Raw genomic sequence first — 26,815 nt, forward strand, 5'->3', positions numbered from 1 at the left:
ATGAAACAAATCAAATTATAGCAAATTTATGCACCCACAACCAAGTGACAAAGTGAGGATATTGAGGAAGGTGTTAATCTAAGACTAATTGAATCACAGAAACTTTCATGTCTTAAACTTTAAACCTTTGTTTTTTCTTTCGTTATATATCACTGAATCTGTTCAGTCTTCAAAAACTATGAGAAAATTTGTAGTTTTAACAGTAAAAGAAACTACTATAGCTCTAGCACTTGATGGCTATGAAGTTGTTGGACCTCCAAAATTAAACCATCATCCATAAATGTAACTGCTGAACCAAACATCACATTTCTAGCTCGCAGACTTAGAATAATTTATTGGAACAGATACAAGGATTTGATCACATTCATCAACGCATAAAAGAACAATTAAAAAAAAAAGAAAATCATACTCTAAACAGCATTTATCAGAATATAAGAAATAGATTTATTCTTTAAAAACATCCATAAGCCACCCCAAGTTGGTCCCAGTAATAAGAATGAAAAGGATCTTAATAAAAGTGGTCACTAACAACAGATATTAGGCTGTAGGCACATTCAGAATTCTACTATACAGTGGACTCGCCTAAAAACAGTTATTTGTTCTGATGCTTACGACATACACACGTACAAATCTTTTGATTTCAGACAAAGACGACCTTAAAAAATACAGGAAATATATACAATACATTTTCCTTGTTTCCTGGCTTGTAACTTCCAATTATCAATGATCTCGTAAAAACAAACTGAAGTCACAAAATGAGTATCTGACAAAACCCACTAAAGCTCATATTTATCCGGCCTGGTATTCCAGTTTAAGTCTCTGAGCAGTTGGGATGTTTCTGTCTCTGTGTGTGTTTACAAGCATTATAGGGTAATGACGGTGCCGTCCTCCTCCACCCCTCCCCTGGGCAGTGCGAGGCTGTGTCGTGGGTCTGTTTTCAGGGAGCTGAGGATTTTGTGCAGGCTGCCGTTGCTGTGGCGGAGGGCTGGGTTGCTGCTGTGATGCGGAGGCTGTGCTTGGTGATGGCGGTGCTGGGACTGCTGGTGCTGAAGGCTCAGGTCTCTGTGGAGCTGGTAGCTGAGGCTGCTGTGGTGATGGTGGTGGTGGTGGTAGGACCCTCCGTTGAGGCTCGGCTGGGAGTGAAAGGAGGCAGTGGAGACCACCGATAGAGGACGTGTGGGCGGGCTTGGAGGCGCCGCTGGGCCTGAAGCGGTTGTCGGTGTCTGTTGGTGCGTGCGAGACGCACTGGACGCCAGGGAAGCGTTGGACCTCTGAGACGGCCGCTTGATGCTGCTCTCAATGACAATATCGGTCTCTTCGTCACTCTCCAGATCGTCTTGGTAACCATGTGCTCCAGAGGACGTCGCCCCCACAGAGGCCACCGACAAACTCGGGTAACCCGTCGATCCGCTGCTGTCAGACGACTGGCCTGAACTCCCCGAGATCCTGCTGCTGCGGACCACATTGTTGCGCTGGTTCACCGGCTTGACCGTCACAATCAGGTTGTGGCTGTTGGCAATCATCATATCCGTTACCTGATCCAAGGACTTCCCAGTCACTTCAATGCCGTTAACCTCCAGCACCTCGTCGTTAACCGCCAGCAGCCCGGTGCTCTCAGCCAACCCCCCAGGCACCATGCGAGATATGAAGATGCCGGGGACTTTCTCCAGCCCGTGTGGGGTCACGCGCACGCTGGTTCCGTCTCGGATGTAGAAGCCGAGGGGTTTGTCCGAGCCGTGACGATACAGTCGGACACGGCGGTGAGACTCCGGTAGGATGTCCACATCAATGATGGAGGAGACGGGCCGGAAGTCCTGCGGCATGCCGATGCGGATGTGTGGCCGCTTGCGGTTGAGGTCATTATTGCGCAGTGCGACGACAACCGCCTTCTTCTTACGAGTTATCGTGTTGGTGCCGTAGTTGGCATAGTCGACCTCTTCTGTAAAAAAAACAAAAAGGGAGACAAGAGAAACAAAAAGTGTAAGAAATGAGGTTTCATCATTGTTAATATGCAGGCAACACAAATTGAAAACATTCTTCCTTCCATGTGTACAGATGTTAACGGCAACAAGGGAAAATCTAAACACCATAAAAAGATGGAGGAAGAGGATCTGGAAAATTAAAACAAACTGACAACAGAAAAGTTTCCATCCCGGAACTAGAAAACATGCGCATGAGTCTTTGCCTACATCTTTAAATCAAACCGCCTGCTTTACACATTCAACAACCTTTGATCAAACTATGCACAGATGTGTTTGAAAATAACTTTTCTGTGAAAGACCTGCTAATCATTTATATGGATTGTATTCCATGTGTGGCTTAGCACAGTCGTCATCACTGATGCCAAAAACAAAGCCTGACTTATTGCTGGTTTACTCCACAAGAGAGTCCAACCTATGTATGAAAAATGACATGCGAGCATGTGAACTGGATTCACATAAGGCTAATAGTAAGACTCTCTCTGTGTGTGCGCATATTCGTATAAAACGCTGAGTGGGCAGAGCATTCCTGCCTGTGCTGACAGAGGGGACCCACCCCTTTGCTACCAGGCAGCAGCTGTAGAGATCTCCGGTGTGCATTTCTACAAAGGCACATACATGCATTACCTATCCTCAGTACAAACAAGGAAGTAAAGAGACCCCAAAGGACATACAACAACATGGAAAGAATGAGCTGCGAGGGAAGATCAGCGTGTTAATCTCAGTTACAGCACGATGTTTCCAACCAGAGATTTAGAGCAATCAATAAAACAATGAAATCCCTTATGGAGGAATTACTTCTTCAGAACAACATAGCCGCTGCCAAACATGCTCACGGACTTGCTTAGATAAAATAAAGGAGGGAGGATTGAGGCTTTGCAGAAAAAAAAATGCCTGAATGCATTTACTGAGTTATAGTTCTGATAAAGACATGATAGCGAGAAAATGATACAGAGCATGCTCCATGACAGAAAGAAAAAGAACTTGTTTGCTCTCTAATCTTCAATTCTCAGGCGGACAGGAAATCTGGACACAGCAAAGCCTGACGTGAAAGGAAGTGAGGGTCCCCAGGCGGGAGCATCGGCTGCTGTACTTCCATGGCAACGGCGAGGAGTCATCTTTTGCCCTGCTGTTTGGGACACCTGCTTTCCGAAATTATTACGGGCTAGCGCGTTGAAATTTTTGGCCCGTCTTCAAAGTACACTGTGTGGAAGGCGGGAACCCTGAATATGGAGCCTCCGAGCAGAGCCAGCTGGCCAGTCGACCCTTCGGCCTCAGAGGAGTGTGGACGTCTGCCATGCACCTCCCTGAGCAACGCCGACTCATCATTAATACAAGTTTTCTTCCCCCCCACCATCACCTCTTGCTCCTCCTGTGCAAGAATGTCGAGTAAGCAGCATGTTTTACTACAGCCTCACAAATGAAGGGTCTGAGGGGGGGAAATAGTGTGAAAGTCACTGCCATGAGAGGAGAAGCAGCTTGTGTGTGTGTCAGCAGTGTCACGGACCACAGTACACATGGGGAATGGGTGATGACTACATTGGGGGGTAAATAACAATGATAAATGAGTGTTAGTGATAAAGTAGATTGCCGTCTCCTGGCACAGCATGAAATAATGTTAAGTGCTCACAGAGTCAAGCCACACTGCAGTGCCAAAACTGCGTTATACTAGATAAAGAAAAGGCCGTATCTTATCAACTTTTGCTGCTTTCAAATAAAAAAAAAAAGTCCTTTTTCAATATGCCATTTAAAAAGCAACCAATCTGAATATCATCAAACTTAAAGTGCATGGTATTCCTAGTTTGCGGGACATGTGTTGGCAAAAGCTGATTTGATTAACTCCAGACAAATAATTAGCTTCAGGGCTGGAATTTCTGCCACAAGTGCAAGTCTCCCTGATGGGAACCATGTTGGAGGGGATCGCTGCAGAGTCTCATTACAGGTCTCTGGTGTAACACCCTCCACCTTCCACACCTCAGTCTGAAACCACATGGCACACCACATCACCAGCGTCTTTAGTAGGACAGAAATGTGTACAACTATAAGCATGCTTTCTGGTTATAATGTCTCACAGCTGTTCTGCATAATCCCATAAGAAGCCCATGTTGGCATAATTCGTTTAAAAGAAACCCACAGATGCAAAGACATGGGGTGTGTTTGATATGTCCTGGGGCACGAGCTGAAGAGGAATGACTGAAGTAGCGCTGAGCAGGCGTTAAAGCTGGGTGTACACTGACTCATTTTAAAAAGGGTCTATGTCTAAATGATGTTTCACTGATGTCCTTTATTGTTCAGCAATGTAACTAACAACAATTTCAAATGTCTGTCTGTCTGTCTGGGGTATTATATTCAGGATGAGTGCATTCATCAAAACAAAATAGGGTTTTCCATAGCAAAGTTAAACATTATGTTCTCTGCTACTAAAGAAAAGAAAACTCCTGCAGAACACACTCCATAGTAGAAATTCTGTGTACCGGTATGTTTTATTGTAAACTTATTGGCATGTGCTTCAACTACTGTACTGTGTAGTTTTAACCAAATGTGACTGCAGTCAAAGATGAAGGCAGAAAATTACTCTTTAAATTACACATCAAAAAAAGACTTTTCTAATAAAGGTCACTGATTACTTCAAAGAAGCGAAGTCAGGATGTACTATCAGGTGTCACAGCTTTCCAGTCCTAACTTGATCCTGCGGTGTGGGAGTCACAGAGGTGCACGCACACACATACACGCACACACACACACACACACACACACACACACACAGCTAAACTAACTGTGCACGTTCCAGCTGATCACACAGGTTATCGTAACCACTCCTGACAAACATAATCCCTGCTACACTGAAGCATGATGGGTAAATCCGTTAATCAAAGACCATCGGGTGACTCCCAGGCATCTGCAGACTAAACAGCACCTCAGATCAAAGCCTGTTAGAAAAGCTTGGTGCTTTTTTCACGACGCTATTTAACAACACATGTTATTTACTGACCAGAGTGTGGAATATGAAATGTAGTCGACGCACAATCTACAAACGCACAGAGCATGCATGCACATACCAGCTGTTTGTATTTACCCTAAACTTCCGTTAGTTTGAAACTTAAGGTTCCGCCGGCCAAGAACAGCTAATCGCGAAGCTAAATGCTGACAGGGATGGAAAAAAAACCCATTCATTCACTTAAACAACATTTAACATCTGTGGTAAAGAGCATCAGTGAGAGTAATTCGAGAGCTCCGACACAGCTGGATGGATAAAAATAAAAAAAGTCAGAATTTTACAGAGGGATTTTCCAAATTGCTCTGCTTTCTAGCATTGTAAACCTCGACTTTGTCATGCCATACTGGCATAAAGTAATCATGAAAAGGTGTTTAATTTAGGAATACTGGAGCTGAAAACCACATGATGCTAAAACTCTAACCCACAACAGGTCAGGAGAAAGAGGTCAGAGGTGGAAAGACAGCTTCTGGGTGACTCCTACATTCTGCTCCCTGCTGATGTGTGTGGCAGGGTGTTTGATTCTGTGTGTGTGTGTGTGTGAGTGAGAGTGAGAGTATGACACTCGAGGAATGTGGTGGAAAACGTAGTTGGGGATATCTCCGAACAGGTTGAAGACCTGCATGACTTCTCAAGAAAGACGTGGTCTGCTTTGAACCGAAGCAACCGGCCATTTGAAGCTTCCAATGATGCCGTTTTTAGTAGTGCGGTCCATCACTGGCATATTGCTGATCTTTTTTCACAGCCATACTAAATGAGAACTACCGGACATCATCATCTACCGGTAAATAGGTCCTGAATTATATATACATCTCTTGTTGTAATGCTGCATTGGGGGCAGAAAAACAGCCCAATTACAAGCCAGTTAAGTCGTTGGCATCTGGCTCTCAGTTGCGATTGAAATGCCTCATGCTGTTGTTGGAAAAAGAAGAGAAATAGTCTGTTTCCCTGCCGCTAGTTAACCAAAGCGGTGAAGAGAAAGCCCTTTAAAGTCCAACTGCTTTTTCCACCATCTCCCATAAAAGACGGCAGTCTAAAGAGTTTTATGATCAACCATTAAGCTCTGTGCACACTTGTTCCTGGCAGGTCTTCTTACATTCACTACCGACTCGACACGACGGCAATTAACCAAAAGAAAAACACACTTCGACTTTTGATGAAGCGTTTCAAATCCATCTTCTGCGTCGGTAATGGAATGGAAATTAATCCACAGGGAATTTGTATGATGCGTGTTCGTGTACGCTATACTCCGCAAGCATCGACGTGAGAACATTAGCTCCCGAGTGAATATTCAACAGCACAGCGCACAGCCACAACATGACTCAAAATGCGTTCGGTTCTCCTCAGAGGCACCACAATCACCAAGCGCAAGCTCGGACTTCTAATGTTGGAAGAGGTGTTTGGGGCCCGGCCTCACGTGTGATATTTCACACAGGGCTTTGTGAAAGTTGGCTCACTATGTTAAGTAGGTTTGGTACATACATGTGTTGGAACCAGAGCCAGAACGTATAATCGTTTTTCATGATTTGTCAGTGTCACAGATGCTAGCGTGTGTGAATGCAAATGTTCATCTGTATGAATGGAAATCTTTGTCTTGGTGGGCAGTAAATGGAGGAACCTGCTGTATCCATCTTTTAAAAAAAAGCTCCAATTATCAGCTCTGCTTGGCTGAGTCAAAGCAGCTGTAAATACATTTGTAATATTTAAAATGTTTGTTTCGTTTCTATTCAAGAACTATATTGGTTATTTTGATAGACTTTTCCTTATTTCTCATTTTAAAAACAACTCTATCAGTGGAAAGCCTCGTTACTATGTGCACGTGAGACAACATCAACACCCTGCTAACAGCTTCAGTGGTGGACCCCCCCCCCCCATACTGTCAATGTCTGGAGAAAACAATGTCTCTCCAAATTTTTCTGATAAACTTAAAAGGCTAATTGACAGTTTTACACTTTGGCTTTTGTACAGATTAAACAAATGAGATAGCGTGTTCATTTTTGAGCTTCAGAGGTGCTTGGTAGGCAAATTTTGTTTTTTTATTGCTCGGCATATCGTTTTGTGCTAAACTAAGCTAAATGCAGCTTTGTATTTACTGTGCAGATGGGATCATGACAAGTTGATATTTTACATTTTTCATTTTAAAAGCACAGTTCTCACAGAACAGCCACGATATGTTCGTCAGTTCACTTCGGTATGCTAAAACTACAACCCATGACCTACGGCATGTTGCGCTGCCTGCAGCATATCCAGCTACAGTCCATCTATGAAAGTGACATTCCTGCACCCCAACAACCCCCCCCCCCCCATCATGGTTTTCGGCCAAGCGTGACAAAGTGCTTAGTGACATGAGACACCATAATCACTGGAGAGGGGGAGAGTCGAGGCACGCAGAGAGAATGGTGAATAGTGCTCGACCCTGCTGCCTTTTGCATTAGGTCACTGGATGCTGTGGCAGTGGGCTTCATTCCTGGGCCCCCCACACACACACACACACGCACACGCACACGCACACACCTCTCACTTTCAAAACCACCAGGAATATGGCATAAAGTAGAACGGGATGAAACAGCACATGACAGAGCACAGCAAAAAACGAGACAGCCCAGTACAATAAGCGTGCATGTCCACTAAAACGTATCCCTCTTAGCCACATTAGCATTTTTTTGTCCTGTTCGCATTAGAAAAGACATGATTTAATGAAATACAGAGCCCTTTCTCCTCATAGCGTGGGCTCAGAAATAGTTGGTTTTCATGACTGTCTCCAGTGGTTTCATACAACGCATCCAAATACAACAAAATAAGCTGCATTCCTCTCACATCTAAATAAACTGAAGCAACAAAAAAACTTTTTGAGTTGACAGGTCAGGTTTTCACCTTTGTCAATGTTAAGTGCACGTGGAGCCCCTTCCAAAAGGGACTTACATATAAATGTGAGGAATGAACCAAAACAATCAGTATTCTTGGATGTCTTTCTCCCCCCCCCCCCCACTGGAGACGGCCGGGAAGTCTATCTGTGTGTTTTGGGGTTGACCGCTGCCACGACGTTCAGCGAACACCAACATGGAAAAAGAATCCAGACAGAAGAAAGAGGAACTTTTTTTTTTTTTTCAACATACAAACATATTTCACATTCTTGCAAGGGTGGTTGAGGCAGTGCCTTGGGTGGAGATTTGGAGAAGCTTGATAAACGTTCGTGGTTGTAATCGACAGCTGCACTGAAGGTTTGGGTAGAAGCTTACTGGAAGTTTCTGTGATCTTTCTGCATGCTGTGTTATAGGTGCAGAGAAGAGAACGCACGTACATAACTGAGTACATCTGCACAAGTACAGAGTTGGGAGTACAATTTTGAGGTTCTTGCGCTTTACTTGAATGTTTCTTTGAAGTACTTCACTACAGCTGTTACGAGTTACCTTACAAAGTAAAAGATAACATGCAACACATTTCAGTTTATAAAATATGATGCTTTGTTATAGATGAAACTCTTCGATATTAAAATAAAAATAAAAAAGGAGCCATTCTGCATCACGAGTACTTTTTTAAATTATAAATGAATTCATCTTATTTTGAATGAAAGACTTTGACATACAATAGGAGTAGTTTTACGCTACGTTAACAGTATTACTACTATTACTTAAGTAAAGGATCTGAAACCCTCTTCCACTACTGCATACAGGAGGGTAAAACTGATAACATAAATAAATAGAGCCTCGAGTCTGGACCGTCATGTTGCCCTCAAGACTACAAAAACAAAAAAAGATCATCTGTCGGTGGGCATTTGTATTGCTTCATGCTTCCCACTGATAAAAGAACACAAAGAAAAAGAAAGGATTATAAAACTCAAACAAGAATCAGGTGAGACTCAGGAAAAAAAAAAAACAGTCTGCAAGACAAGCTTTGTCCTCCTGATAAAACAAGACAAAACTTTTGCATGCAAATGTGTTCTGGGTAGCTCTTTGCACGCACCCCCCGCCATTCCTTCAATCCCCGCACTGAGTTCACTCTAACAGTTACCGCGGCACACAGGGGCCGGGCTGCACATCTGGGACACGTTAAACGGAGCTGCCTCGTCTGCTCCGTTCTGGCTCGGCCTGTGTGGTTGGGTGGGGCGGGAGTCACAGGTTTAAGACTTGCTGCAGGTAAGGTATCAGCAAACCCGATCACACACACACACACACAGCCAATAAACACGCCAAATTACAAGGGGAACAGAGGTTAAGACCAAGAGAAAGGTATTTTAAGAGAAGGGAGTGTGAGAGTGCATGTGCGTACATAAGGAGATTAACCTGCGTGTTTGTGTGTGTGTGTGTGTGTGTGTGTGTGTGTGTGTGTGTGTGTGTGAGACATACAGCAGAGGAGGGGAGGAACATCAAAGAAGGAGGAAGAGGAGAACGATGGAGTAGACTGGTCTTGCATTCCTTCAAACTTTCAAAAGGAACAATCTCCACTCCATTAAGTGTTTCCCCCTTTAGAGGAAAAGCGCTGGGGGGGGGGGGGGGGGGGGGTCACTAACTTTCCTGCCTTCTTCTCTTTCTTCAATATAACTACTGCTTGCGGTTTTAATCCAGCTGCCGCTCTGCCGATCATATGCACGTTTCCAACCAAGGAAACACAGGCCGTTGATTTAAGCTCCACAAAGTCTCCGCCGCCATCTGGCCAACAGGTACCCGGGGTAATGTGAAGATATAAATACATCTCCGTGTGGAATACAACAGGTCATGGAAATCATGGACTTTTTACATTGGTAAAAGGCGGCCCAATCTTTTTTTTCAAAGACAAGATTGAAGACATTAAACACACCAGTGCAATCATATGACAAACACTTTTACAGGCATTTTGGCAAAGATGGGATCAGGGGAAATGGATTCTGGCAGTGCTGCGGTGACACACGTCACAGCAGCAGACTTGGACTTGTGTCTCTGCCACCTGTCTGGCCTTCTGTTTGCACGAGTGTCCACTTGAGCGATTAAAAGTGTGACAGAGCAGGTCAGACTCAAGGATAACACAGACAACAAGAATGACTCTAAAATATGAGAAAACACAAGAACCGGCTCTTTCATATCCAATCTTTCTATATTCTGCTCCACACAGCCAAGAAGCACAAGAGACAAACTCAAAAGATATACGATGACGAACATCACAACAAATGCTGAATGAAATCAATTCATCTCCCCACACCCACAAACCAAAACACAAGCTTTGCAGCCATCAAATAATGTTGAATGAGTCCCCAGGCTGAAAAGATGTGTTCTCAGTTGAATTTGCTTAACATTGCTTCGTGAAGAGAACAACGTTGACGAGTCCTGTGTGAGCATTACTCACGAGGTCTCGCTTAAGAAGTGGGGAAAAAGGGAATATGGTTCATTTGCAATAGCTCGCCGAGATAGTTTTATTGTTAAGAGAATAGATGCACTTGCTGTTGTGTTGAAAATATTCACGTTATTTAAATAGCGTCACACATATTTCGTGACAGCTAACAAATGTAGCCATGCTGGCAGCGAGAGCTAAGAATAATAACCCCACATGTAAAGAGAATGCAGTGGTTGCTCTGGAGGAGTCGTGAACTGAAACATTTACGACATTATGTAAACCAACTGAATTGAAGAAAACCACAGGCTTGCGATAACATATCTCACTGTGTGTATTTAGCCAACATGAGATGGTTAACAATATCTGGCAGCCAAATATAGAAACTGACACATCTAAAAATACTGTAGGAATATTATACAGTAGACAGGTTGACTTTTTGTGGTTTCTGGTTTTTTGTAGTTTCTGGTTTGCATGCGTTTATGTGTCTGGTTTGTGTCCCTCAGCCATCCATCCACACTGCAGTCTAGAAGTCTTTACTCTTCCAACAGGTAGTGAAATGAGACCCAGCCCGACCCGGTATTATTTGGACCTGGTTCGGTTTCCTCAAAACCACAAGTGATCTCAGGAAGACATCTACTACCGTCCTAGTTTGTAACCTCCACCTTCATCCTCTGATCTGAGTTTAAGTCACTTTCTAAATCGGCTGCCGTTGACAACAAGCAGACTAGGAAGATTATGGTCTGTCTGGCTCTCTCCCTGCCACAAACACACACACAGTGCAAACTGACCAGGAAAAGCCGGAGGATGTGATATTCAAGCAGACAGGTCAGGAAATGAGAACAACCAAGCAAGTAAACACACACTTGAAAATTGACAAATTTTCTTCTGTGAACAGGTGCAAAGAGTGACATCACATCACACAGCCAGTTTTGATTTGTTGTTAAAAACTGCCGGCTTGAGGGGAAAAAAAAGGAGAGACTGAGAAAGGGCGAGATAGTCTGTCTCACAGGAGACGCCTTGCTGAGAAGGTCTTCCATCAACACACAGGAAAAGTGATCCTCTACTATGACGCTGCCTCTGGAGACATTCATCTCATTCACACTGTGGGCAAGAAAAATAATCCTTCACACCGCAACCCGACTTATAAGTGGCCAGAGAAAATGTTGTCTCCAAAGCTGAATGAGATCATTTTTCATCCTTATCCAAGCAGACAAAAGCCCAGTCACACACACACACCTCCTCTATTGAGAAGCTCTGGCAGTGTGCCTTGTTTTGCAGAAAATCAGAACGATAGCTTTGGCTGAAAATGGACTTCCTGTCCACTTTTGTTGGTGATCCACTTGGACATCACCGTTCTTAATTCTTTTAAGGGGATTCAGCATGAGATTTCCACTGGTACGTGGTGGATCCTGCCATTAACGCGAGCACCTCATTGACCTCGACACTGTAATGAACGTGGGTCAATGAAAAAGCCCCTTCCTGGCCTCCAGGTGAGGGGGGGGGGGGGGGGCATTCATAGGGTGTGATTAGGTAAATCCTCTGCAGGCTTGAACAGGCCTTAGTCCCATCCTCCCCTGCACCTGAAACACCAACACCCTTCTCTTACGCAACCACGCAGCATAACAGGACACTTCCTGTGCGTGGTGACACATATCCTTGGTCCTTCCTGCTCCATGCATTGCTCCACTGACTCCTTTTGTAGTTTACTTCATCTAGTCTCTGCAGCCAAATCACTATTCGCTCTTTTCTCACCCACACACACACACAAAACTGTCTGTGGGAGTATTTCCACATGAGCTGTCAGTGTCCATTGTTTCGGCGAGTCTCTGGGACACAATTCATATCAGGACAAGAGTCAGGGATCATTGCTCCCCTCCTCCATTCTTTCCCTTCCTCTCCTGTACTGCTGAGTTGGCCTGATTCAACCACCAACTCGTGGCCCACATGTCTGCAAAAGGGGGGGGGGGGGGGGGGGGGGGGGGTCGGTAGGAGAAGGGGCAGCATCTTCTCACAGTGTGTCCGTCTATTGCTGCCAGACATCTGTGAGTCAGTTCAGGAACTCATAAGATGGCAAATATTAAAGAAGAGCAAGGCTTTAGGCTAAATCTCAGTTTGCTTAGTAGTTTATTGAAGTTTTTATACTGAACAGTAAACCAGACGAGTGCACCTTTACGTGACTATGACTAAAAGGTATGCAACAGTGGCTGATGTGATTCACTTCTTTTGCTCCAGGTTAAAGAGGCATAACTGGTGTTTTAGATGTTGCATTGACATCTTATACACTGCATTAAAAAACTAAAAACTATTTCGCACAGTTTCTTTTAGGACTTACTTGGTGAGCTGACCCTGAATCAGAGATGAATCAATCACAAGTATGTGACAAAATGCAGCTGTGAAAAAGTGCAGTTTTGAATCATTCAACTGATATCTTAAGAGACCGACGATAATAAAGTAAAACATCACAACCAAATATCCAATATGACTAAATGATGAAACTCTTACAAGCAAAATCAATTACACAATGAAAAAACCCACCGATAAGACGCCTGCTTTCGATCCTTTTGATCTAAGAGGATTTGCAATGGCTACTGTTAGCTCTGGTGATTTGTGATAGCCAATCAGAAATACTGGCTCCATTCTAGCCAATCAAATCACTCCAGTGCGTGTTATGGCTGAACAATTGCCAGACTGGTGAGGTGGCGTGACAGCTTGTCTCATTGTTTTAGCTCTCATGACCTATATATATGGCTATACTCATTTAGCAGACAGTAATCGTTCCTTTAATTCTTCCAGTACGGGGAGGGTAGGGATCCAGAGAGCCCACTGAGCAAAAAAACATGGACCTCAACTCAGACACGAGTGTTTATATACACTGCATTTGAACACAGCCCTTACAGCCCTGTTTGCACAGGCTTTCCTGTTGAGTGGATTTAGTTATGGAGGTTCTTTAGCCTCAGGGACTGTGAACTTCTGACCAGGGTCATCAAATAACATCACATGCTACAAGGTCTGGTTGGTTTCAGGAACAAGGAGCGCATGTGTTGGCAATACACAGTACTTATATATGCGCCTTCCATGTGCATCAGCAGCAGTATGCACAACAAACTCCACTCATTTCAAAGCAAAAGGCGAGAACCTTTATTGAATTGACAAAATAAGGGGGGCTGACAGACTTAGTCGTTTATTAACTAAACTCACCAATAGTTCGCATGAGCCTGTTGCTGTAGCCAAGACACCGTTAAGCTAGAGTAAGCGGGGTGGCTCTGAAGCCAACCCGAAGCCATTGGCGAGTGCGTTTGGTGCGGGTGAGCTGTCGTGAAGCAAAGTCAGTCCCTCCTTTGTAATTATGGACGACCAAAAATAACCCTCTGCAGAGGCAATCCTAGGTTGATGTTGTGCTCGCTACCGTGCACTTCTCATGGCTCAGCCTGCTTAGGCCAGAGAGCTATATGTCGCCTCTCACGCCAGAACCCGAAGTATATGTACTTCTGTTGATTAGAGGATTAGAATTTAAAAAAACACTCCGATATGGTGGTAAATTGTGAAAGATTGCAGTAAACCAGATGTGATGTGTCCGTCAGTGACAATCAATGTTTTCCAGCTGTGAGATAAACTAAGATTTCCCAAAAGGACACAAATAATTTGCTCAAGCTTGCACTTGTGTTCATCACAATTTGTATGTGTGATTTTTTTTGAAGCGTTTTCCAGCACTACACACAGAGAGCATGCCTGGCCTTGTCCTCCAGTAGAGCTGTAATTAAGGAGGAACTGCAGTGAGCAGTCTCACAGCGAACCGTCTCTGCACAAAAACCAGCAACTCCTCCCTCAGAAACCCACTAACATCCACCCAGGCCAGCATCCATATTCCCCTCTCACGCCAACCCCAAATCTTCACCCTCTTCCCTCACTTTGCTCATGACGCGTTTCTGATCTTGGCCTGGGTATTTTCCACTGCATACTCTTATACAACCAGTCTCCGTATTGTCTCCGTCCCGTTTGAGGGGAAATCCATCCTTACATTGGTTTAACTCATTTACCTGTGATGTTAAATGTATTACAGCTGGTTTAATGTCTGTGTTGAACCCTTACTGTCAAGTTAATGCATTTCCCAGAATTAGATTCAGGCAAAACAAAATCCACCTAACTGCACCTCTGAAATATCTCAAATATGAGAGCGATACCAATCTTCTCTTCCAACTGTGAGCCAGAAACTGAATCATTTATTGTTTCTTCCTTTCTTAAGTATGTTGTTTTAGAATGAAATGGTAAATTACTGTAGTAATCTGTAATAACACATAAAACAGCTCGAAGAAAATAAAGTCAAATCAGATTGTAAAGAAAAACAGACGTGTTATGATTACCGGTTAATTCTATCAAGTTATGACACGGGGAAATCCCAAAACAAACCCTGCCCCTTATGTTTATGACAACATACAAACACCAACATACAGAATGAACAAAAACACACAGTTGGAAATTTCACAGAATCTCGGTCCACTTTTCAAGCCATACACCAAAAGGGGAAAAAAATAAGGCAAAGAAGTATTTCAAGCTTGTTTTTCTCTCTTTGAAGGTTCATGCTGCAGAGGAGTGGCCTGCTGTTGGGGGCTTAGGAAGTTGTTTGTTTGTCCCAGAAGGACCGGCTATAGTCATCACATCCAGCATACAATTTCGAGAAAGCCTGCGTCTGAGCTTATTTAGCAGCAGCATGAGGTCAATTTCAACGGAGCTTTTGAGAATCGGAGTAGTCATAACAGAAGGTCTGTCAAGGTGCGAGAGCATTCCTCCATTGAGAGAAGCTGTGTGTTTAGCTCGATATGAAGAACTGAAAATCCACCACATCCTTCAGGAAATGAGAGCGTCAAACATTTGAGCGGTTTTGTCAGAAGGATGAATTTTCAACAAACCCAGCTACTTTTCTTCGACAATTTGTGACCAAGCAAAACCAAAAAGAGTCATGGTTGACTCTTGGTTTGAAAAATGTCAAAATAAATCCATGAAATGCACATAGAACGTGACAAACAGATGCCAGGAGGAGTGCCCCGACGCAGACACTGCTGTCCCGCAATGTCTGGAAACTTCATTGGGGGGGGGGGGGGGGGGGGGGGGCGAGGACGCGGTTCAAAGAGGGGTCGTAAACCAAAATGAAAGCAGGGACTTAGGAAACACAAACACCAATATAGTTCTGCCAAAGACAACAGCTCTCACAAGTTTAATTAAAACACAGGACCTTCCCTCCCACACCTCAATAACAAAGAGGAGAGTTGAAGATGTGCGTCAGCTGGCATTTGTGATGCATAGAAAAAGTCCAAAAGCACATGTGCGCTTCCTCTGCTTTGTTACAGTTCCAGCAAAAGACTTCCGAGGTGCAATTATTATAATATGTCTCAGTCCACAAACGCGTAACACAAATGTGTTGTGTGCATGCTTGCATATCTGGCTGCATGTTTAGGATGGGTGTGGATTTGTGTTCGTCCCTTATTGTGCCAGCCGACACGATTTACAGCGTCAGCCAAGCTGGTCTGCAGAGGCTCTGCACTCGGAGGCACAAAGAGAGGCAGCGACGCATCGGACACGGCTTCTTCGTCTCGGCCCTGCTCCTGGCAGGCACCAGGCACCTCCATCACACTTTAACTGTGGCTGGCATTGTCTGAAGACATGCAGCGAAAGGGGCCACACACAGGTTTTATTGAGAAGCCCACACACACACACTACCGAAACCTTTCCCGGTAGAGACGAGGATTTATTTGGCACGGCGCAGAGATGCGCTGTGACACACACAGCAAGCAGGAAAAGATTTCCGCCACTGACGAGGCCTTGAACACCTCACTCGCCCCAGATGAGACGTTTTCAAAAGGAGGTGCATTTCCCCATGCTGCTGCCCCTCCGAATGTGACCCAGATGTGTCATTAAAGTATCCGTGTAAAGCTTACACAAAGCGCGAATAAAAGCCTTTTTGTCTCATACCGTGCATGACATTGGCTTGTGCCACAGCTCTGCCTGCACGGGCTACCCCCCTCTTCTCCAGAAAAATTCCTGATTTCTGTTGGCTCAGATTGCAACAAGAGGATAACAGCCAAGCCGCAGGATGGAGGTGGACGCAACCTGCCCAGTCCTCTCTCCTTCCTCCCTGCCCGGCCGTCTTTCTTACTCGTCAGGCTGACTCCTCACAGTCTGCCGTGGTTTTCTCCCCCTTTGCCCTCGACACTTGAGTCATGCCTGAGCTCTTACGTGAAAAGAACGAGTATCGTTCTAAAGAGCTACCTAAAACAGCATTCAAGAATGTGAAGCAAGATGATCAGACTGACGAGTTGTACGGTTTGTTGGCGTCCTATCTGACAGGAATTGCACTTTATCCACTCGGGAAAAGGCAAAGGGAGCTACAGTTTAACAGACAGCTGCCGTCTTCTTTTCCTACAAGGAGCATTCGGCAGTGAGTAGGGCCTGTTGTTTCATGGTGAGCCCTTTCACTCTGCCGAGCTCCTTTCGTTGCAGAGCCCGAGGCCGCTCTCTGGTACCAAGCACGAAGACTAGAGGTAGTGGCAGTACAAGCAGACCACATTCAAACTCACACTAAATGACTCGGCTGTTCTGTTAAGGGAGTCACAAAGTGCACTGAGGGAATGCAATAAGGCAGTGCCGTTACGTGACCAAAATAGGTCTGCTGGAATGAGGAAAAGGATTCTTTCTGCCCATCATGGTATTTGATTGTGTGGCTGGTATGCGAGCTTATGAACCACTGAACAGCACACAAAATACAAACAAGCCAAGAGCACGACATCAAAAGAATAAATTTAAAAAAAAAAAGAAGCTGCCCACTGGCATGATTACATTCTAAATCATCGATACTAATCTCGTGTCCAAGGACTAAATCAGCTTTGTGAGGCCTGACCGGGATAGAGAGCCAACACTAATTACTGAGGTGGCTCTTCTTCTTGTCCGCATGGATGAAATGTTGGGGTCAAAGCTTTAACCTACAGCTACCATGACTGAGCACTGGCATGTTGACATATCTGCTGCACAATCCCAGCCAGTGAACAGGGCATGTGGATAAAGGCACACACAGCAAACACACACACAGTGTTGTCAGAAGCCCTTTGGCCATGGTGTGAGAGTGGCCAGATGTGCTGACAGGGTCCCTGCAGTCAGCCACGATAACAGCACACAGACAGTTAGGAACACAACAGAGACTGTGGTTCGGACATGTTTAATAGCTGCTTTTTGGATTCATAGAGATAACTATAAATTATACAGATGAATTGATTTGATACACTGGACCGGTGATATGAGTGACATTAGGCCGATCGGGTACAAGGCCTTGATGCAACCAATCCAGCTTCTGTAAGTGTATTTATGAATGAAAGAAAATAACCATTGAAAATGTTCTGCATGTGTTTTTAGCAAAGTCAAGCCAACAGTTTGAACAGAGACAACTTCTCCGGGTGATGATGCCAAATAAACAGAAACATATTGTGAACTTTTCGCTCAAGGAATTACAACACGCTGCATTCATTTTTCCTCTTGAACTTCCTTTATAGTTTTGAGTTTAATAGCTCTGTTCTGATGAGAACACACAAAAAGCAAGAGAGCCAAGTGTGGAAAGTCAGCAAAGTGCAGACAGCCGAAGAAACATAATAACGATAGCATTCATTTGATCTCCAAGCAGCTGTGCGGTCCAAGTTGTTGAGAACCAGCACCGGTCTGGATGTCGGCTTTAACTCGCGTTGCTGCAGTTTTATTTTTGGCATTTTGTATTTGTGCTGTGCTGTGGTGCCACATCTCTCTTTAGTTTGGCCGCCGTTGATATCTGGCCCTCTGGTTACAGGTCTACAGGTGTAGAGAGCAGTCGGCTTGCCGTCTAAACACCCCCCCCCCCCCCCCGACACTCAGCATGCAAGATATGAAGCCACACAGACTCGACCTTGGCCTACACCGTCTGCTCTATTTATTTAAACTTGTAGCCCTTTGCCAAATAGGGGTCTCTACTCTTTGTTGAAAGTTTAGTCTGTGTGCAGGCCACTGGCACTGTCTACAAAAACAACTACATCTTCCCCCCCCCCCCCCCCACAAAATTCAGCTTTTCAAAAAACAGGCCTGTGTTTAGCTTGGATCAAGGCCGGTTTTGTCGACCATTAGTGTAATTACAGGTAAAATTCACATCGACTTAAACACACATGATTTGAACCATACTTGTCCTCCACTGTGCATCATACAAATCTATCATCAAGATTACTACGGTCATTACTGTAGTGTGGGAAAGCTAAGTAGCTCTGCACCAACGCCTGCTAGACGGCGTCTGACTCTGCGCATTAACAACTTTCATTCACAGGTCGTACTCTACTCCAAAATAGAGTTGTGGGAATATAAAAGATATACACTGTCCAGTGTTTTCCCAAGGATCAATTACATTTCGTCTTTAATCTGATAACGGTAAAAGACGCTGGTGCGGAAATTCATGAGCTTCGTGTCTGGTTTCCTGTCAGAGTTATCTTGAAATAACTGCGTCGGCAGTGTTCCTCCTCTTTTATCCATCTCCCAATTTGCACAAGAGGCAGAATATGAATGAACAGTTAGTACTTCCAGTAGTTTCCCTAGATATACGCACCATAAAGCTTTGACAAGATTAGCTGAGTAAACTTAACATGCCGCTGATCACAATGTGACAGCAGGACCCATCGCTTGGAAAAACAAATGCATTAAACAAGAAACTAAAAGCTGAGTCAACTGCAGTTAGAATATTCTATTTTTTTCCCTCGATAAACTTTCAAGCGAAGAAATGTGCATGCGACCCCAAATCCAACATCAATCAGCAGCTGACCGCACATGGCTGAACCGCTACAGTCACTACCAACACATTCGACAGAAGCCCACCTCCGCATACAGAGCCCGTTCACTCGCTCACTCTTTGCACACAAATCTTTTGATGCATCCCGTTTCTTCCCATCGCCCCCCCCCCCCCCATTTTGCATTCTACTGGAGTGCACCGTGCTAAAGTGAAATATGTCCAATTTGAAAAGTGTTACAGCGCAATGCACCTAATAATGGTTTTGCATTGCTGAAAAGTAATACTTGTTATGTGGCTGCAGATAGGAGGCTACTCCTTTAGAGGATCATCTCTTTGACATATTAAAATAATTATTTAGGATAATAAATAAATGACTGTTCCATTGTTAAGAAGTCAAGGCGAGACAAGCAGAACCAAAGATTTAAAAAAAATAAATTAGGTTTTACTGTAACCAAAGCAAACAACTTGAAACTAGCCTTTGACATCACGCATATGTTCAAACAGTGGACTTCCTGGTTTAAAATACAAAACAACACGGTGTTAACCCTTAACTTCCCCTTGCTCTGACTACAGGTGAGCACCGTGCAATCATCCACGCCGAGAGGCCATTGTGCATTGTTGGGAATAAGCCACAAAGTGTTAAGCCTCTGTTCTGTATGTAAAGCCATCATTAAACAAGCTACCATCAATGGGGAGTAACAGGTATCATCAGCTGGATTATTGTTGTGTCACCACACAACTGCTGCACGTGCCTTAAGTGATCCAACAAACAATGGCAACCAAGCCCGGAAGGGGGGAGTCAGGGAGATAAAAGGGAGCCGCGCACATGATATAATACCGACCCATTGTTACATGGACAAAAGTACACACACGGCCAGTCACTGAAACCCGTCTCTGGTTTGATCTCGGGGTAGAGGCGAGGGTCTGACTTGAGGAAATGAAATACTGAAGATATAAAAAGATAACGGCCAGTAGTTTCCCCCTCCTCACAGTGTTTATTAACTCTCATAAAAGCCTTTAAATACCATGGTTGTACAACACATCCATGAACTTGTTTTACATTATGTTCTATGTGGCAGCTTATTTTGGAAAAAAACAAATGCATGTTTTACACAATATAACGTTCTTTTTTTTTTTTTTTTTTCTTTTTTTATAAATTTACTTTTAATGGAGATAAGAGATATAGATATGTGGGTGGAGCGGTTAAGAGGACAGGCAGCCCAAATCAAAGTTTTTTTTTCGCACTCCTATGCATGTGAAAGACCAGTCCAAGTCACCACACTCAATGTCCCTTCTGTGACTGAGGGGTGAGTCACAGTGTCTTTATGTGAAGTCTTTTCTTTCATCTGGGGTGGTCTGCTGACCGAGACGGAGAAGATACATGTTGACACCACTAATGACCTGTGCTAACAGGCTGTCACTGACACAGTCATCGTCATCATCACACACACACACGGGTAGCTCTTCTGAGACATGAGGTACTCACAATAAAACACACTCTTCTTTGTCTGGCGACTTACAATAGACTGCAGTGAGGCTTAAGATGCTCAGATTGCCTCAGCATCAGTCACAAGAGTCCACATACCCCTAAACCACATCAGCGTTTTGTTCACACCACCACTACATAGGCCCCTTCGTAAAATAATCTGCCTCTGGTGCTTTGAAGTATTATATATATTCCAGAAAGGGTAACTGACAATGTAAAGCTTGCTTGGTACACAACCCATCTCATGGGACGGCTGGATGTATAAGATGCATACGAGTGACAGAATTTTTGCCTCTGTGACTGCAAACTATTTCCTGCAATGTTTTGTAGCGGAAAAGGGCCAGCTCGCTTAAAATTATTATTTATTTTTTTTTTTAACCGTAGGATTCTATGAAATAAAACGTTAACATGCGAGGGGAAAGAGCAGAGTTTCTATATCACACCGCAAATGTTGTATATTCAACAGGTGTGGAAAAATGTTTCAGTCCATCATGTATTGAAATGACCGTGAGATTACCTCTGCTATAAACATTACTGGGGGAAACTCTGCACACTACTGAAGTAAACACAACTTAAGTAAACACAGAGAGTTAAAGGAATGCTGTGTTTGCACCGAAAGACACAATCTGATGAGACAAATATGAATTTGTGTTTCTTAAGTTCATATATCATAAAAAAACATTACCCTATCATAATAACAATCTAAACTTTCATGTTAACATCTTTGGCTGATGTCTTATCAGCCCGCTATAATAAGTTAATTCATCGCCCAGCCATACGAGCTCTGAAGACAGTGAATCACACAATGGAGGAGTCTGGTGGGTCCTCTTGAAGATCTGAACCATATTTCTTGCTGAGATACTGCGACGAGATAATTCACCGTACGGCGGTTCGCTTTTGTATTTGAACCACTGGACGACAATTAAAACAATACCCTGGAGCGTACATTACACAGCCGAGCGAGGGACATTCCAGGAAAGGATTGAGGGTATGAATAGATGTGAATGGTGATAGATGCATTTGTATGCTCGCTGGCTGGCTGGCAGTCAAGGCCCACTCCAGACTTGGGATCAATGAGGGAGAGATGGGGAGAGAGAGAGAGACTCGGACCCAGTCTGGGTACCGTGGTGGTCTTTGAACAAATACACACTCGCATGCACGCACACACAAACGGAGAACTCAGTAAGGAGTCTCTCTTTTCATGCAGATCTTTTGTCTCTCAGTAATGTCTGGTATGCCGGGATACAGGCTTTGCTCAATGACCTGATTTCTATGGGGCTGCCAAGGCACCAGCCTGAGTGTGTGAGTGTGTGTGTGAGAGAGAGAGAGAGAGAGCGTGTGTGTGTTCATCTGCCTGCGAGCCCTTCCTCTGGATAAGACAAGACTTAGCCAGGCAGACAGACTGAGACAGATCCAGCCAATAAGAGGGCAGGAAACACAAAAACAGACGCGCACACACACACACTCAGAAAGCCTTGCATGAAGTAAACAAAAAGGAGTTCCCATAACGGGAAGAGAGGCTTAATTGGATGAGGAAATATTCTGTGGGGGGAAATTGATTCAAGTCAGCACAGTAGTTGCAGCCCAAGATGCAGTTATTGCAATAGATTCAAATGTTTACCAGTTGCAGGATATTTAAAAAAAAAAAAAAAAAAAGTAAAAACCTCCAATGTTTATTTGAACTTTTTGCGATTAATATAAGAAAGAGCCTAAAAAGGAAGCGACGCCGTCTTAAAGACTTTCCGGACAACCTACCTTGTCTCTGTATGATGACCCGGAGCAGCGGATGAGCCGTCGACACCGCCTTGCAGAAGTTGTCGTCGTTGTTGATGGGCAGCAAATCACCGTGGATGTCAGCGTAGCCAATCATCACCTCCATGTTCGCGATGCGGTGAATGTGCAGAATGAGCTTGTAAAACTCCTCAAACTTGCCGGGCTTGACCCGGTCCACCGAGAACCGGCGGAATTCTGCCCCATACTGAAGAGAAAATAAAAAGAGAGGGGGACGTTAAAAAAAAATAAAAAAAGGACAGTCACTCAGACAACCAAACAGGAAGATGAAACCGGGTTGTCCGACCTCATGCACTTATCTAACCCATCTGACTGGCACACATCAAATAACAGGGTGGAAGTCCGCTGAGCTCTGTCACAGTAGCGGCCATGACCTGTTGTACACTATGAGACAAGGGAAGCTGTTTCTAAGCACAACACAAACTGAGTTAGCCTGCAATCCTTTGGAAACCCAGATGGTCTAAAACCCCACCACTCACGCTTTAATGAATTGAAGCTTTAACCTTCAGGTGTAAAAGAGCCGGGGTGCTTTTCACACAGCAAATACAATACATTTAGAGGACTTGTTTGACATTTTGGGAAGTATTTTATATGCATTTGCTTTTTTGCAGAGAGCTACATTAGAAGGTTGATGTCCCTCTCATGTCTATAGCCAACAGTAATAGTGAAGCTACCACCTTTAAACTATTTCCTGGTGGGTTCCCTGCAGCTTTGTAATCACACCGCCCGCCAAGAACATCAGCTGCACATCACATGTAACTTTGAGCAAGACCACAGCAGGAAAAAGGGAAGAAGAATCTGCACAATAGAACAATACAGGTGGATGAGTAAGCTATCCCAGTACAAATAAATTACACTGGCTGCCAGCCACGCCTCCCACCCACCCACAAGCGCACAGACTTGGACAATTGTGCAACCGCTTTTCCGGCTACGTCATCGACGCGGCAATGAGAGCGCGGCTGAGGGTCACTGCGGGGTCATCATGTGACTCAAAGACAAGAACCGACTCGAGGAGCCGAGATGACAACCGAGGCTCAAAAAGCTCCACAAGTCTTGAATCACAGAAGCAATTTGTACACGAAGGTGCCGTTTGTTACTGTAATCACCCGCTCACAGCGGAGAAGTGTGGGGATGAGGATCATGGAGCAGCGGCGAGGAGGCGGGGAGGAAGAGGAGAACCGCTGACTGCAGAGAAGCAGTATACCGACTGGGAGGAGAGTATAAAGAGCGGGGGGGGATACGTTAACCAGCTCTGTAATTAGAAGATGACACATGAATTTAAGAGGAGGTGAGTTAGGAGACTAGGGGGGGATGCCAGGCGGGTGTGTGGTTTGCTTCCAGATTCACTGAAGGGAACAACATGTGAACCCGCATTTAAAAAACAAAAAAAGCGTAACTTGTATTCCAGCAAATAAAACTCAGCCGACATCAGAAGATGACACAGGACGTTGACAAACAGGATTGCCATGTCTTGAGTCCTTAACATTTGGCAAAGTGAAACCTACACACGTTACCGAACCGTAATAAACACCCTAAGACGTCAACACTTGACTTACCAAGTCACAATCACACTTCTGCATGTCAGTAAGCGTCGTCATTGCTCTGAACCGGAATGTTCTCTTGGCACTGCGATCAGTCTGAACAATCTGTTTTTTTTACACGCAGAACTCTGGTGTGAACAAGTCTGAACACGTGATGATGAATCACGGGGCCTCGACACCGAACCCAAACCTAAGAATACATCACCGCTAACCCTGACAACACCTGTCCCCCCCTACGACCAATCAGGGCAAAGTGATGTCAACAGGTTGAAACACGTCGGGAGACACTAAACTCTGACACACTGAAGAAAAGGGAACATAACTGACTTCTAGTCTTTCGTCAACACTGTTTTGGTCCCTACCTGATACAACTCACCTGAGAAATCAGCTACAGCTTTTTAAAAAGACGAATAACGTGATGTGCAACTCGGGGTTCAGGCCTCAAACTGAGAATATGCGAACGACATGTTTCGAAAGAAGAAAATAACTTGAACATCTGGATGAATCAAAGTAAGGGCAGAGGGAGGGAAGGAAAAACAAATCCCACCCAACCCCCAACATCCCTCTCCGTCTCTGATAAGAGCTCTACGTGAGTGAAACCAGCTCCTGGCCGTGGCTCCACGACAGGCAGCCAGACACCTCCAGCGTTAACCCGGATAAGCTCAACCTCGGAAAACTTTGCCCTGAGAAAACCAAACGCTAACCAGTCGCAACACAGACAACAGAAACACACCAATAATCACTCCTTGGCAATCCAATTTGGGGGTTATTTCTCAAACATTAACTGGTCCTGTTATGCTGTATGAAATTCTAGAACAGTCAACGCAGATTATTCACATCTGCCTCATAAGAATCGTAAGTAAGATGCTAAATAATCTGAAAATGTTCAGTTTATATGCATAGAAGATGAATTCATTTTGAACATTTCAATGGGCTTTTCTAGTCACTGCTCGAGTCACACCCTCGGCAACACACCCCACGCTGCTGCAGAACTGTGTTTGGGATGTTCCTAATCGTTGCCTTTACACATTCAAAAAGAAGACCAAACCGCAGTGGAGCTACCCGTCACAGGTATTCCAAAGATAAGAGCCGTCATTCTGGTCCGGTCAGGTGACGCTCAACTTGATGTCGAGTACCTGTTAGGGTTGCTCATAACAAAACCAGAGGAAGTGGAACAAAACGACGCGATAAGAGCGATGAGTTCTATCTGATCCGAAAAGGGAAACATGTGATGTTGAAGGAAAGTGAGTCAGCTTCCATGACGGCATTAAACATGCCTGTTCTGCAGCTTCTGGTCAGTCACACCTACAAAAGACACGATCTCAAAGTGACGACTCATTCTCTGTGGAGCAAAACACAAAACCCACCCTGCCTCAGAACAACAACAACAACAACAACAACAACAAGCTCCTAAAAGAATGTTGTTCGCAGCATCCCAGAATAGACGAGCCCCTCTTTTCTTCCCACCCACCATCAGCGTATCTGTTGTCCCCGGGTCGCTGCCTGTCCCATCACACCACTGAAACTAGGCAGCCAAAACTAAAATAAAAAAATCCCCCTCTGGACTGAGTGAGTCACCTCTTGTCCATCTCAATTTGGCACGTCAACTGTGGAGCAGCAGCTCATCCATCAAATAAGTGCTGACACATTCACGGGCGCTGGCATGCGTAAACACACACGTATGAATACCACTCTACGTTGTCGTCACTTAAATGGAATTTAGAGGAAAATGTTGGTTACAAGAAGTCCTTGAGCGGCTGTGACAAAAGTATAAATAGTTCCCGGGTTGTTCCCTTTGTGGTCAGGATTAGAAACAGTGCCATGTGTTTATCTGGGATGACGCTCACTAAGCCCACATGCTCAGTTGTCAGTTCTGTGACAAACTTTTAAAAACGAAACGTTTTCTTTGATTGCAGACAAACGTATCAAAGTGATAGCCAAAGTCCATTGTCGTTCTAGTGTATTTAGTGAGGTTTGACAAAGAAGAGGTTCATAATTCATGTGAAGTTTGCTCACATGTGTAAATTGGTGGTCTACATTAAATAAGCCCAACAGTGATGGATAACTGTGGTCATTTACTTACGAGTGAATTTAATTTATATCCCCCTATTACACGGTTAGCCTCTCACAAACCACTCAAAACAATGCGTAGGCGGAAACTATGGAGCGCAAAACCCGCAGTGAAAGCGACGAATGTTGCAAAAACATCCGATTGAACAGATACGACCTTTTACAAATTGTAACAAATAGCAAAAGCTAGGTTGTTAATGTTAAACCAGTAACGACAATGTTTTTCCCCCATCGGCTTCGTGACGGGGGGGGGGGGGCAAATCAGCACAATCTGCATGGTCGGAATTAAGAAGACAATAATCTGTGCAAATTACAGAAACATCATGAACTAGATAAGAGCTTTTTGTCACTGAGGGGAAGAAATGTGTGTTAGTTGCACACAGTTCTGTCGGACAAAACTCCAGCTCCGTTACGGGACGAGCATGTGAACTCATTTTCTCCTCAAATCCCCGTTTAGAGCCTCCAAATTACAAAACCCTGAACGCTCACCTTGCTTTTCACCTCCACGGCGTTACAATCCGCAGTCTGCAGAGGTTGCGATCTGTTAAAGCTCCGATTCATTTTGTATTTTTGGAGGTTGCAGTTAAAAAAAAAAAGAAAGAAAAAAAAAAAAAAAAAAAGTTCAGGCGCCTTTGCCCGCAGAAAGAGGGGCTCTGGTCCCGGGATTTCTGCTACTAAATCCTTTTCTGCTTCGTCTCTGGTAGAGGAAGTTTGTGTCTCTCCTTCAGCTGATTTCACCTCCTGGAGCTTTCTTTAGATGCGATCCACCAGACAGAGAGAGGACTTTACGGGAGAATAGGAGGTGAGCAACTCACCGCGTTGACTTGGGAGTGTGAGTTAAGTTTTGAAATGACATCAGCC

At 44.4% G+C, this 26,815-nt stretch overlaps 1 protein-coding gene across 1 annotated transcript; it reads right to left on the minus strand.

Moving 5' to 3' along the window:
- Positions 1-317: 317 nt before the first annotated feature.
- On the minus strand, positions 318-26,732 carry pard6gb (par-6 family cell polarity regulator gamma b). Its single transcript, XM_079287490.1, has 3 exons — positions 26,444-26,732; positions 22,308-22,530; positions 318-1,939 (listed from the first exon to the last, which is right to left on the minus strand). The coding sequence occupies exons 1-3, from the start codon at positions 26,513-26,515 to the stop codon at positions 864-866; spliced, it is 1,371 nt and encodes a 456-aa protein (XP_079143616.1). The 5' UTR covers positions 26,516-26,732; the 3' UTR covers positions 318-863.
- Between the last annotated feature and the right edge of the window lie 83 nt (positions 26,733-26,815).

Source organism: Melanostigma gelatinosum, assembly GCF_949748355.1.
Source record: "Melanostigma gelatinosum genome assembly, chromosome: 17".
Classification (NCBI taxonomy): Eukaryota; Metazoa; Chordata; class Actinopteri; order Perciformes; family Zoarcidae; genus Melanostigma; species Melanostigma gelatinosum.

What these genes read in the sequence shown, in the direction of transcription:
- pard6gb (XM_079287490.1), bottom strand. Translation starts at nt 26,515, where the DNA reads ATGAATCGGAGCTTTAACAGATCGCAACCTCTGCAGACTGCGGATTGT. An exon ending in CCGTGGAGGTGAAAAGCAAG is followed by an intron (nt 22,531 to 26,443) that starts GTGAGCGTTCAG and finishes TTTTCTCTTCAG; the next exon opens with TATGGGGCAGAATTCCGCCG. An exon ending in GGTCATCATACAGAGACAAG is followed by an intron (nt 1,940 to 22,307) that starts GTAGGTTGTCCG and finishes TTTTTTTTACAG; the next exon opens with AAGAGGTCGACTATGCCAAC.